The following is a 13,718-nucleotide window of genomic DNA, read 5'->3' as shown; positions in this document are numbered from 1 at the left end:
GGATTAACAAAATAAAAGCAAAATACTGGATCTGCTGGAAATCTGAAATAAAAACAAAGTACTGGAAAAACCCAGCAGGGCTGACAGCATCCATGAAGGGAGAAATAGTTAGTATTTAAAGTCCATTTAAATCTTTAGAGCAAATAACTTGGTCCCATAACGAACTGATCCAAGTTAAAAGTTGAACATACCATAGAAAAGTGGTCCAAATTCATTACTGCAGTCTTTGGGTAAACAAATAAAAACCACAGAAACCATGAGTTTCTTTTTCAGCTGTGCAACGTAGCTTGCAAATTAAGCTAAACCTGTGCACATTGTAAACTAAATTAAAAGTCAAAACAGAAATCAAATGCTACATTTTTCAGCTATTAAAAGGATACAAGACAAAGGCAAGGACAAGCAAGCACCAAACTATGCTAATATTCATCTCATTGTGAGGGTTTGTCAGGCTGTAGTAGATTTCTGTAATAATATAAACAAGTGTGGCTGAAGCAGCAAAATCCACCAACCACTGGTACTCAGAGAAATAATGGAGAACTGTAGAAGAAAGTAAACGTTTCAACAAGCAGGTATTTCAAAATTTTCATAAAAAAGACGTAAAATAGTACCACCTCTTAGCTATTTACACAACATCCAGTTATTTTTAAAAAAACATAACCAACTCTTTGCATTCAATTTACGTTGCTGTAGATAAATGGATATTACATTCAACTATCTCAGGCTTCATGTGTGATCCAGGAGTCAATGAAAAGGGAAGAAAGAAAATGTTGTTTATTTTCTAATGCCAACTCCAAACAATCTTGTTTCACAGGTGAGACAGCAATGCACTTTACAAATGACTTGCCATAAAATTGAAAGTGCCCTGCCAATACGAATAAATATTTATGATAATCTTGCTCCTATCACATACATGATGTTGGAACATAATCATTTTGATACAATGGTTTATTGGTTTTTTCATCTATATATTTTCCTTACAGAACCGTTGTTAGAATTGAGTTCACTTTGTTTAATAAATTGATCAATATTCACTATATTTGAAGTTCTATCAAAGACTTTATGAATCTGATATTTATATATTTGATTTCTCCTCTTCCCACACTCTCTAGTTTCTGCTCCTAAGAATACTCCTATTTCTAGTCAATTTTAATCTCAAGATAGCTCTTATTTCATTAAATTATTTTAATATTATTTCCATTTACACCCAAAGGTCCCTTTCAGTTTATATTTAACTTAACCTGATCTCAGTTTTTAAATCAATTCTAAATTATTCTTAAAATAATACTTATAGCTTTTTATGAACGGGAGGGGCACAGACATTCCATCTACCTTTTCCACCACATGTAAAAAAATCTAAAAATTGTATCTGGAGTTTCCTCAGCTCAATACTATTACAATTTTAAACTAACCTACTCTATTCTGTTCTGTTACCCTGTTGAACTTAAGGTACAATTTGTTTGGTGAGCCACAAAACAATATTTTTCACTGTATCTCAGTACATGTGACAATAATAAATCAAATCAATAACCTTAACTCATCTTTCAAATTATCAGAAATCAGGCACCAAACGATGCTCTTTAGTTCAACTTTACAGTGCAAAATGTAATCAGTTGGATCAAGTTTATTTTAGCTCTTTGCAAGAGCAATGAGAATTAATTCCACTGCATTACATTCTCTGTACAGCCAATATCATCTGCTGTTTCATGTATTTATCCAATTTTCTGTTAAAAGATGTAATGGTACCTGCTTCTACCACTCCCTGTGGCAAACTATTACTTGATCTAATAAGTCTATGCAAACTTTTTTTCTAACTTTTCCTTACCGTCACCCTCACTAATAAGTTAAACTGACAAGTTATCATTACAGATACCTCACATGAAATAAATTGTCTTTCCCCGTTCACACGATAAAAACACTTAATTTCTAACATGTGTTATCTCTTCCCTTGGCCTTCTACTCTCCAAGAGAAATACTGTCAGTTTTGCCTGTCTCTCCTCACAGCTATATTTTCTCATCTCCAGGAAATTCCTGGTAATTCTTTCCATTGGTTCTGAAATCAGAGTGTTTGTGGTCATTTGTTGTCCATGAGAAAGTGGCAGTGAGCTGTCTTCCTGATTCACTGTGATGTAAACACACGCACAGTGCTGTTGGGATGGAAGTCCTGGGAACTTAATCCAGTGACAGTGAAGGAACAGCAATATACTTTCAAGTCAGGATTGTGACAAGCTGGAAAGGATCTTTCAGGTGTTGGCATGCCGTATAGGTTCTGTTTTTGTTCCTCTAGATAGTAGAGGTTATAGGCTTGGAAAGTGCTCAGTTTGCATTGGAGACTTGGCTGTAATCTTGAAGATGGCACACACAAAACTACTAACATGCCCCAGTAAAGGAAGAAGTACAGGTATGATTCAGAGAGTATGACTGTATCAGGCTACTGCTCAACTAGTGTGTGGCAGCTTGCTCACTTACTTTTGGCACAAACCCACAAATGTGACTGAGGAAGATTTTGTGGGTTTGACCGAGTATGCCGTGACTTTGCTGATGTTTGTGTCTAAGTCAATAATGGGTGACACATTGGTTTTATCCTTTTCATTTTTCTGTAATGGTTTGACACGTCAATGGCTCGCTAGGATAGTTAAAGCTCACCCACATTGCTGTGGATTTTTAAAAAATTCATTTATGGGATGAGGGCGTTGCTGGCTAGGCAGCATTAATTGCCCAGACGGCAGTTCAGAGTCAAGCACATTGCTGTTAGTCTGGAACCACGTGGGCCAGAGCAAGCAAAGATTGGCAATTTCCTTCCCTAAAAGGACATTAGTGAACCAGATGGGTTTTTCCTGACAATCGACAATGGATTCGTGATCATCATTAGATTCCTAATTCCAGATAATTTTTTTATTGAATTCAAATTCCACCATCTGCCATGACAGGATTCGAACCTGGGTCCCCAGAATGTTATCTGGGTCTCTGGATTAACAGTGCAGCGGTAATACCACTAGGCCATCACCTCCATGATGTCACATGTACAGCTACCTGGGTATGGAGTACAGATTTCTTAACAATTAGTGAACCAGATGTTCATGGTGACAATTTAGTAATAATCATGGAAGAACAGTCTTATTAAAAACAGCATTTTATTCCAGATTCTATTAATTTCAATTCCGCTAAATGCAATAGTGGGATTTTACCTGACATCTCAGAAATGCAAGTTGTGAAATTTACATAAATTTTAAGTACCACTTATTTAAGACTTTTGAATTAGTGACATGAGTTTGTGTACCTGAAGGAGTTTAAGATTAACTTGTGAGTATTTCTTTTTTGTAGTACTTCATGGTGATTTATTTGAAAACACAGCATTCCAAAGAGACTCCCTAAAGAGTAATGACTAAGACATAGGAGCAGGATTAGACCATTCAGCCCATCGAGTCTGCTCCACCAGTCAATCGTGGCTAATACACTTCTCAACCTGATTCTCCTGCCTTCTTCCTGTAACCTTTGATCCCCTTACTAATCAAGAACCTGTCTCTGTCTTAAACACTCTGAATGACATGGCCTCCAAAGTCTTCTGCGGCAATGAGTTCCACAGATTCACCACCACTGTCTTAAGAAATTCCTACTCATCTCAGTACTAAAGAGTAATCCTTTCACTCTGAGGCTGTGCCCTCAGATCCTAGTCTCTACTACTTGTGGAAAAATCTCCTTACCCACTCTGTCCAAGCCTCTCTTTCAATGAGATCCTGCTCATCCTTCTAAAACCCTATTAAGTACAGACCAAAGTCCTCAACTGTTCATTTGAAAAGCTCTTCATCCCCAGGATCATTCTTATAAACCTCCTTTGGACCCCCTCTAATGAGAGTACATCCATCCTTAGATACAGGGCTCAAAATTGCTCAGAAAATTCCAAATGTGCTCTGACCAGAACCTTATACTGCCTCAGCAGTACATCCCTGCTCTTGTATTCAAACCTCTCTAAATGCATTCTAGTATTGCATTTAACTTCCTGACTGCCAACTGAACTTGCACGTTAAACTTAAGAGAATCCTGACTAGGTCTCTTAAGTCCCTTTGTGCTTCAGCTTTCTGAAACCTTAAAACAGCCTATGCCTCAATTCTATAATGGGCATTTGTTTACTTTGGGAGAGTTTATGAGCAAACAAAGTTAATAACATAGCACACGAGGTTTTCAAACTGAAGATTCTGGAATTGTGTTTTTGGGCTAGGGCTCTTCCAGAAGCTGGAAATGTAAAACAGTTGTTCCTAGAAAAGGGAGGTAATTCAGGACTGTTAAAGAGTTTATCGGTGTATGGAGTTTAGCTTAAAAAGTTCCATACCAGAAGTTTTGATTAAAATCCTGAAGGGCTGACCCATGAAGCCAAAAACGTTTACATTCAGGTACATGACTATTAAAGGAACAGACTATCAGATTCTCATGACTGGGAATTGAAGCCACAGGTACGTCAAACTTTGTCTGGGATTGAGATAAATACTAGAGAATTTCTGAGTAATGTAAATGGATGCTGTTGGGATTATATTTTTACCATATGTTTTGGCATTTTTCAACGTGTATCAGAAGTAAATCGGTTAGTTTATTTTATCTCATCTTATTTTATTTTACATTATAATCTTCTGTTTTGAAAATTGTTCAACCCGATTCTAGAACATTGAGATGGTGTTTCAATGAAAACAAAAATTAAGACCAAAGACAAAATATGATCTATCAAGCCAATTTCAGTCTGGGATCCCACTTGTCCGGTAATAACATCAGCTGGGATTACAAAAGTCTCACAGCATTACTGCAGGCCTCTAGATAACTACTAAAAACAAAAGCAAAACACTGCGGAGGTGAAAATCCAAAATCAAAACTGTGTACCTATGGTGAGAGAAACAGAGTGAATGTTTCAGTCAAATACGGCTTTCCTTTGGAACGGAGATCATGTGTTCCAAGAAACATTAGGCAGGGGAGGTGGGGAAGTAGTGAAAAATAGAGGAAGAGGGCCAATGTTGGACAGTTGGAGCATCGGCAGGGTGTCATTCCTCGAGTTCAAACGGACTAGCCCAGGCAGTTGAGGTAGCTGGAGGGAATGTATAGACTTTTTGTTCCTATATGCTCCTTACTTGAAGCCTCTTATGCACAACAGCAAGCATAATTAAATACAGTTATTTTGAGACACAATTCTGGTCACCCCTTTTGCTTCATTCTTGAGTATTCTATATTCTCAAAGTATCTTTCTCATTTCATATGCTTATAAATCCTGTGTTTTACAGGCTAATGTATTCAACTGACCATTTCTTGGATCTTCTAACTTCTCTGCCTTTCTAAATTCCTCAATCATCTTGAGTATTGTTAGGTCTTAACTTAATATATGGCTTCCTTTTAAGTTTGATTAGTTTAAACTTCTCTTCAAAGGAATAATAATCACCTTAGAAAGAATGTGATTTTATTACTTATCTCAGATGTCACATTGTTTTCTACCCTCAACCTGTTTGCAAATGTCTTGACCAGTTAATTTGGAGATTCCTTCTCACCATACTCAAATTTTATTTTTACAGTCCAGCACCAATATCTTTTACTCATATTCACTTATTTAATGTTGAAAGTTGTGTACCAATTAGCATCAAATCACATCATAGTCTTTTGTGGACATTTTATATGTTGGAATTTAAACCACCTCACAATAAAGAAACCTGAGCAAATGTGATTGCACAAACATTTTTGCATAAAGCTTTGTAAAACAAAATTGCATTTAATTATGTGTTCAATTTTAATGGAAGAATAGCAAAAGAATTTTGAAGTAAACATCTTGAGAAAAAAATGGCAAGCACTTTGTAAGATTCATTCAGTATTTTGAGAGTCAGTGGTTCAGCACCATTCGACTGGGATTGTACCAGAATTCATTTAGTCTCTGTCATCTTGTCACATGGCAGAGGAACTAAAATTGATCTTAGTATCCTTAAATCAGAAAATTGGAAGGGTGGAGCAGTTCAGTATGTGGAGGGAAGAGGAATATAACAGTAAAGATGCCTGCTTTTGGTCATGAATTGGTGAATAATGCTAGAAAATACATTTAGATGTCACGTAAAAGGGTAAAGTCAGATATATTCAACATTACCTGGTCACACTAAATAGCCATGCTTATGACTTGGTAGGAATATCTACCAAGTTAGTGTATGCTAATGAGTCAGTAGCAAAGGGAAAGAGTGATGTAGATGGAAGATAACTGCTTGGAAGAGATATTCCGGCAAGTAAAATTAACTAACTGATCACCAAATTTATTGTGATGAAACAAACGGTAAGCAGGAGAACATCTCAACTCAAAAAAATGTAGGACTGCGTCAGGGTAAAGCTGGCATTGTACACACGAGGGGAAAGCATGTGACATAGTCAAGGGAAGAAATAAATCATGTATTACAGCTGAGAAATTTCAATGGCAAGGAAATTATTTGCCAACATCAGCAGAAGTTAACAATTGGTCGGCATTTCGTACTAAGGCAGTCACAAAAAACTTCACACGACACCAGTAAATAAAAATGCCTGAAGGATGATTTTATGACGACTTGTTTTATCTTGGCTTCTAACCAAGATAAATCAATTAGAGATGGTTGCTTTGTTCAGGAAAACCAAAACATTCTGATGAATCTCTCCAATATTTGTAGAATTCTAATAAAAATAAACGAAGATATACTCAAATACAACATTAGTTGAAATAGTTCCACATACACTACAGGGAGATTGAAAAATAAAAGCTAATTTCTCAGTTACATTAAAAGAAAATTAGTGAGTGTGAAGTACTCACCACATGAAGTTCAAGGAGATTTTCAATTACATAATTAAATGTCCATCTTCAGGCATATATCCTACCTCGTGTATCCAACTCTGTAATGGTCTTTGCTTCCAAATGCAGATCAATATCCTTAGGAACAGTCAGTGGCTTGCTTTCTATGTGCCCATTGTACTTCCTGGCAAAACCACGATATAAGGTGGCTGTAAGTCTATTAATGGAAACTCATGCTCCTTCACTCTGATTCCAGATGGAAGATCCTTACCTTCTCATCCCTCGCAGCGATTAATTTTGAGCACGCCTAAACACTGTAAACAAACACTGATGCTCTTCCACCTTACTTGGAAAGGTGTAAACATTGCTACAACAACAATTTGCATTCATAGAAGAATACTTAAATGAAGAAATACTAACGTTGTCAATGATAAGATAAAACAGAAAAACAGACAAGAAAGATTGTTTTGAGTTTATCAAAAGCTTGGTAAAAGTGCGGTTTTAGAGGTTCTTAAAAGAAGATACAGCGTAGAAGGATTTATGAGGGAATCCCAGAGTGGGATCAAGGAAGCCAAATGCTTCAATAATTGAGTGGAAGTGTCAGGGATGCAGGTGAAGATCTGAGGGAGGCTTACTGAGGGAGAGACAGGAAAATTAACAGTTCATAGGATATACAAGAGCTGTGAGAGTGTGACTATATAGACTGATACAAGGACAAAATCAAAATCTTTAAATTGGAAATGCTAACGGCCAGGTAGTCAGAAGTCATCAAAATTGGGGATGATATGCATACTAATTTCCATTTGCCTACGATACAGGCATTTTGAACAAACTACTTTATATAAAAAGGGTGAAGAATGGTATTTTATCATTACATTGATCAAGAATGGAAAGGAAGAAATCTCAGGGTTTGAATATAAAACGGAGAGGCAAAGTTTGGTGATGACACGGAGAAGGATCTCCGTGATGGAGAGGATCTAGGATAGGTTGAAGTTGAACAAGATTGAAATTCCAATCCTGAAAGCGACACTGGATGGGTTGAAAATCAATAGTACCAGAAATTGTGCGCACAACTATGTCTTCAGAAAGTAACAGCAAGTGTGGTAAGTGAATGCGGCAAAGAGTTTACCATTATCTAGTGAGAAGATTGCATCACGGTCACACCTTAACAGTATGCACTATAATCCAAAGGTCAACTTGTTAGCTTCATGGTTACATTTGATAAAGAACTATTTTAAATAAACTTAACTTAATGTTTTTATTGATCCCTCCATCTTTAACCGGCTTTCATTCTAAAGTAGTATTGCAAATTTGTAACTTTTTTCATATTCATTCATGGGATGTGGACATCACTGGGTAGTTATTGAATGCAAGAATTTTCCAGATGTTCTCCTTTATTTCCATAAATGCAGAGCTAAAAAGTATGACAATAGATGTTTCAAAACACCAACCAAGAGAAGTAAAGGGTACAATAGCCTAGTGCTAATGGTACTGAACCAGACAAATTCAAATCTAACTGTAGCAAGTCAAAGGGTGATGGTAGCATTGTGGTAGTGTCGTTGGACCAGTAATCAAGAAGCTCAGGCTAATATTCTGGGGACATGGAATCAAATCCCAATACTGCAGCTGGTGTAATTTAGTTTAATAAATCTGGAATTACATGCTAGTCTTGGTAATGTCAACCAGCAACCTATCATTAATTGTTGTAAAAACTTATCTGGTGCATTCCCGTCCTTTAGGGAAGGAAACCTGCCATCTTTATCTGGTCTGGCCTCCAAGATTCCAAGGCACATTGCAATGTGGAGAGAATCTCTTAACTGCCCTTTGAAATGGCCAAGCAAGCCAATCAGTTCAAGGGCAACTAGCAACAAATTCTGGCCTTGCCAGTGACACCCACGTCCCATCAAAGAATAAAGAAAAAAAATCTCAAATTAGAAAGTTCACTGATGGGAAACAAAATACAAATTAAAGAACATCAATTATTAATCACCAGTTCTTTGATATCGTTTCCCCACTACAAAGGAAGTTGAGGTTCTACTTTAAATACTAGTGTGGTCTCTCAAATTCATAAGCAAAAACTAATTACAACTCGTGCAATACATTATAAAGATGTCAAGTAGTTGGTTGAGAAACAGTGTCGCACTTATACTTCAACATACAACTAGCACTTTGACAAGAATGACCACATTGAATCAATATATGCATTAGGAGCTCTTAGCTTTACCCAACTACTATAACTGACGATATGAAACTGAACCTATATTTTTCTACTTAAGTAGCAGATACACACTGTTGCTCGAGATTGGTTTGGTACAAACACATTACTTGCAGGATCAGAGAGCTACAGCTGTATGCAAAAGAGAAAAAAAAGTCCATGTTGAAACTAAAGCTTTCCAATGACAGCCACAAACGAGCTTTGGAAGGGAAGGAATTTGCTTTTGGGTTTACTCATGTGTTTAGGAAGCTTGTCCATACAGAACAAGATCTTGGCCAATAGATAGCAAATAGACAGGCAACTCGACATTGACTACTGTTCCTTCCTCCTCTTGCAATTATCCTTTCCCTCCCTCATCCTGTGCCTACTACATCCTACACAAGTAAATCACTGTACAACTGCTGTCTAATCACTGTCCACTAATCACTAATGCAGCCCTCAGCTCATCCTCACCTTCCATCAATAACCAACTGCTCTAAATTGGGCCCATTTTGATACTGCTTTACAGAACTACCCTCCCCAACAACCTTTTTTCTTTCACTCTTGTTTGGTCACCTTTTGCCCTCTCCATCTTTCACTTGGATCTACCACTCCCTTTGCAAGTAAAAGAGGAAGCAAAAGAACAAAATAGGGAGGGCAGAGAAGAGGATTAAGGGCTGAGGAGTAAAGACAGACTTACATTTAGATAACATCTTTCATGACCTCAAGATGCTCACAAGTGCTTTGCAATCAATGAATTCCTGTTCTGAAGTGCAGAGATGAGTTTAATGTAGGAAACACAAAAGTCAATTTGGACTCAGGGAGGCCCTACAAATAGCAAAAGGATAATAACCAGACATCTTTTTTCAAGACAGAGTCATAGAGTTATACAGCACAGAAACAGACCCTTTGGTCCAACTCATCCACGCTGATCAGATATCCTAAATTGATCTAATCCCTTTTGCCAGCATTTGGCCCACATTCCTCTAAACCCATCCAGATGGGTTTGAAATTACATAATTGTACTTGACTCCACCACTTCCTCCGGCAGCTCATTCCATAACGCACAACTCTGTGATTAAGTTGCCCCTTGGGTCCCTTTTAAATCTTTTCCCTCTCATCTTAAACCAAGGCCTCTAGTTTGGGATTCCCCTACCCTGGGAAGAAGACCCGGGCTATTCACACTATCCATGCCCTCATGATTTTATAAACCTCTATAATCTCACCCCTCAGCCTCCAACACTCCAGGTGAAAAAAGCCCCAGCCTATTCAATGTCTCCCTATAGCTCAAACCCTTCAATCCCAGCAACATCCTTGTAAATCTTTTCTGAACTCTTTCAACTTTAACAACACTTTTTCTATAGCAGAATTCAACACAGTGCTCTAAGACTGCCCTCACCAATGTCCTGTACAGCCACAAAATGACATTCCAACTCCTATACTCGATGTACTTACCAATAAAGGCAGGTGTGCCAAACGCCTTCTTCACCACCCTGTCTACTTGTGACTCCACGTTCAAGGAACTATGCAGCTGTACCGATAGGTTTCTTTGTTCAGCAACACTTGTCAGGGCCCTACCATTTACTGTACAAGTCCTGCCCTGAGGTACCTTATCAAAATGCAGCACCTCACATTTATCTAAATTAAACTCCATCCACCATTCCTCGTTCCATTGGCCCATCTGATCAAGGTCCTGTTGTACTTGAGATAACCTTCTCGACAGTCCACTAACACCACCAATTTTTGGTGTCATCTGCAAACTTACTAACCAATCCTCTTGTATTCACATCTAAATCATTTATGTAATCACAAAAAGCAGTGGACACGGCACTGATCCTTGCAGTACACCACTGGCCTCGGGCCTCCTGTCCAAAAAAACAACCCTCGACCACCACCCTCTTTCGCCTACCTTCAAGCCAATTTTGTATCCAATTGGCTAGCTACCCTTGGATTCCATGTGATCTGACCTTGCTAACCAGACCACCAAGCAGAACCTTGTTGAATGCCTTGCTGAAGTCCATATAGACAACGTCTACCACTCTGCCTTCATCAATCTTCTTGGTCACTTCTTCAAAATAAAACTTAAATCAAATTAGGGAGACACGATTTCCCATGCACAAACCCATGCTGACTATCCCTAATCGGTCCTTGCCTTTCCAAATGCATGTAAATCTTATCCCTCAGAATTCACTCCAATAACTTACCCATTACTGATGCAGGCTCACCAGTCTTTAGTTCCGTGGCTCTTCCTGACCACCTTTCTTAAATAATGTGAGCATATTAGCCAACCTCCAATCTTCCAGTACCTCACCCGTGGCTATTGATGATACAAATATCTCTGTAAGGGGCTGTGCAATCTCCTTACCAGCTTCCCAAAAATTTCTAGGACACACCTGATCAGGTCCCAGGATTTATCCACCTTCATGCGTTTTAAGATGTCCTGCATCTCCTCTTCTGTAATATGGACACTTTAAGCTTTCAATATTTATTTCCTCAAGTTCTCTCACTTGCAAGGCCTTCTCCACAGTAAATACTGATGCGAAATACTTGTGTAGTATCTTACTCATCTCCTGTGGCTCCACATATAGATGACCTTGTTGATTTTTAAATGGGCCCTATTTTCTCTTTAGTTACTCTTTTGCCCTTAATATATTTGTAGAATCTCTATAGATTCTCCTTTACCCTATTTGTAAAAGCTATCTTATGTCTCCTTTTTGCCCTCCTGATTTCCCTCTTATACTCCGACTGCTCTCATACGCCTCTAAGGATACACAATCCCAGTTGTCTACACCTGACATATGCCTCCTCCCTTTTCTTGACCAATGCCTCAATTTCTCTAGTCATCAGGCATTCCCTACACCTACTAGCCTTGTCCTTCATACTAACAGGAATATACTGTACCTGAACTCGTTATCTCATTTTCGAAGGCCTCCCATTTTTCAACTGTCCCTTTACCTGCAAATGACCTCTCCCAATCAATTTTTGAAAGTTCTTGCTTCATACTATCAAAATTGGCCTTGCACCAATTTAGAACTGTAACTTTTAGATCAGGTCTATCCTTTTCCATACCTATATGACAACTAATAGAATTAGGATCACTGGCCCCAAAGCACTCCCCCACTAACACCTCAGTCACTTGCCCTACCGTATTTTTCAAGATGTTGGTCAAGGTATAAATATCATCTGGGAACACCAGTGAGAATTCTCCTATCTCTCTTTGAAGCAGCACATAGAATTTTTAACATGTAGCTGAGAGCATAGACAGGCTCAGAGTTTAGCAATGAGCAGAACCAATAGTGCTAAAGGTTGACAAAAGTCCCCTGTCCTGAAGGGTTGAATTCTTGGTTCTTAAAAGCATGGCTTTTAGTGCTGGCATTGGTTGTAAACTTCCAAAACTGCCCACGTTCTTTAAAAGTCTCAGTGCTTTTAACTGGGCAAATGTAATACCTCTGTTCAAGGTAGAAGGGACAAAGGAAGCAGGAAGCCAGTTAACAAAATTTAGTCATGGGGAAAATTAAGAAGGCATAAGCAGGATTTAGAAATTTATAATACAATAAGCATAAATCAACGTGACTTTTTGAGAAAGAAAAATTGCATTTGACAAATTTACTAGAGATCTTGAAGGAAATAAGAAATGAAATTCATAAAGTGATGCCAGTGAAATATTTGGATTTCCAAAAGGCATTGCATAAGGTGTGATGGAAAAGGTTACTACACAAGGTAACAGCTCAGGACGTTGGGGTGTAATTTGGAGAATTGGCTAGCAACAGGCAGAGAGTAGACATAAATATCATTTTTTCAGGTTACTGAACTGCAGCTAGTGAAATGCCACAGAGATCAGTGCTAGGGACTCAATGATTTATAATCTAGATTAATGACTTGGATGAAGACACCTACTGTACTGTACCTAAAGCTCCTGATGACTAAAAATAAATAGGAATGCAAGGTATGAGGAGGATACAAGGGGTTTAAGAAGAGATATAGAGATTGGTGAGTTAAGATGGGAAAAGTTTGGTAAATGCAGTAAAATAATGTAGGAAATTGACATTTCCAACTTGAGCAGGAAGAATAGAAAAGCAGTATACCATTGAAATGGAAACAGTCTGCAGATCAGAGCGGTATAAAAGGGACATGGGTGCCTGTACACATGAATCACAAAAAAAAAGTTTTAGGAGTACAGCAAGTAATTAGGAAGGCAAAAGGAACATTGTCCCTTGCAATAAAAGACATAGAGTATAAAACTAGGAAAGTCTTGCTATAACTGTATGGGGCATTTTTGAGGTTGCACGTACAACAAAAGCTGTAGTCTTCTAACTTAAGGGATGTATTTGCATTGGAAACACTTCAACACTTCAGGAACATTAGACTGATTGCTGGGGTGAAAATGTCATCTTCTGGGCCTATACTTTTTGGAGTTTAGAAGAATGATGAGTGATCTTATAGAAACAAAAGAAGCTGAGGAGTCTTGATAGGGTAGATATGGAGAAGATGTTTCATCGAGGGTGAACCTGGAACTAGAGACATCGTTTAAAAATAATGTGTCTCCCATTTAAGGAGGAGATGAGTAGATATTTTGTTTACCAGAGGGTCGTTAGTCTTTGGAGTTCTCTGTCCGAGGCTGAGCCATTGAATATAATCAAGACCAATTTAGATTTTTGATCTCCAAAGGAGATCAAGGTGAAAGGGAACAGTCGAGAATTGTAGTTTAGGCCACAAACAGATCAGCCACTATCTTACTCAATGATGGCACAAGTT

The 13,718-nt window shown here is 38.1% G+C and overlaps 1 protein-coding gene across 8 annotated transcripts in view; it reads right to left on the bottom strand.

Annotated features, from left to right (window-relative positions):
- tmem161b (transmembrane protein 161B) overlaps positions 1-13,718 on the bottom strand; it is a 77,351-nt gene that overhangs the window by 40,065 nt on the left and 23,568 nt on the right. For 3 of the 8 annotated variants that reach the window (XM_048621341.1, XM_020535569.2, XM_048621387.1), the window contains 2 exons: positions 6,856-6,953; positions 381-537 (listed from right to left, as the gene is read on the bottom strand). The exons of 1 other annotated variant lie outside the window; for it this stretch is intronic. In XM_048621341.1, the coding sequence (XP_048477298.1) occupies positions 381-537; positions 6,856-6,953 (255 nt within the window). Of the gene's footprint in view, positions 1-380; positions 538-6,790; positions 6,954-13,718 lie in introns of all 8 variants that reach the window. 4 more of the 8 variants (XM_048621350.1, XM_048621365.1, XM_048621373.1 and 1 more) reach the window with 4 other exon arrangements.

Source organism: Rhincodon typus, chromosome 3 (assembly GCF_021869965.1).
Source record: "Rhincodon typus isolate 14 chromosome 3, sRhiTyp1.1, whole genome shotgun sequence".
In the NCBI taxonomy this organism is placed as follows: Eukaryota; Metazoa; Chordata; class Chondrichthyes; order Orectolobiformes; family Rhincodontidae; genus Rhincodon; species Rhincodon typus.
The sequence above is the reverse complement of the archived record's forward strand: the minus strand, read 5'-3'. Positions and strand labels throughout refer to the sequence as shown.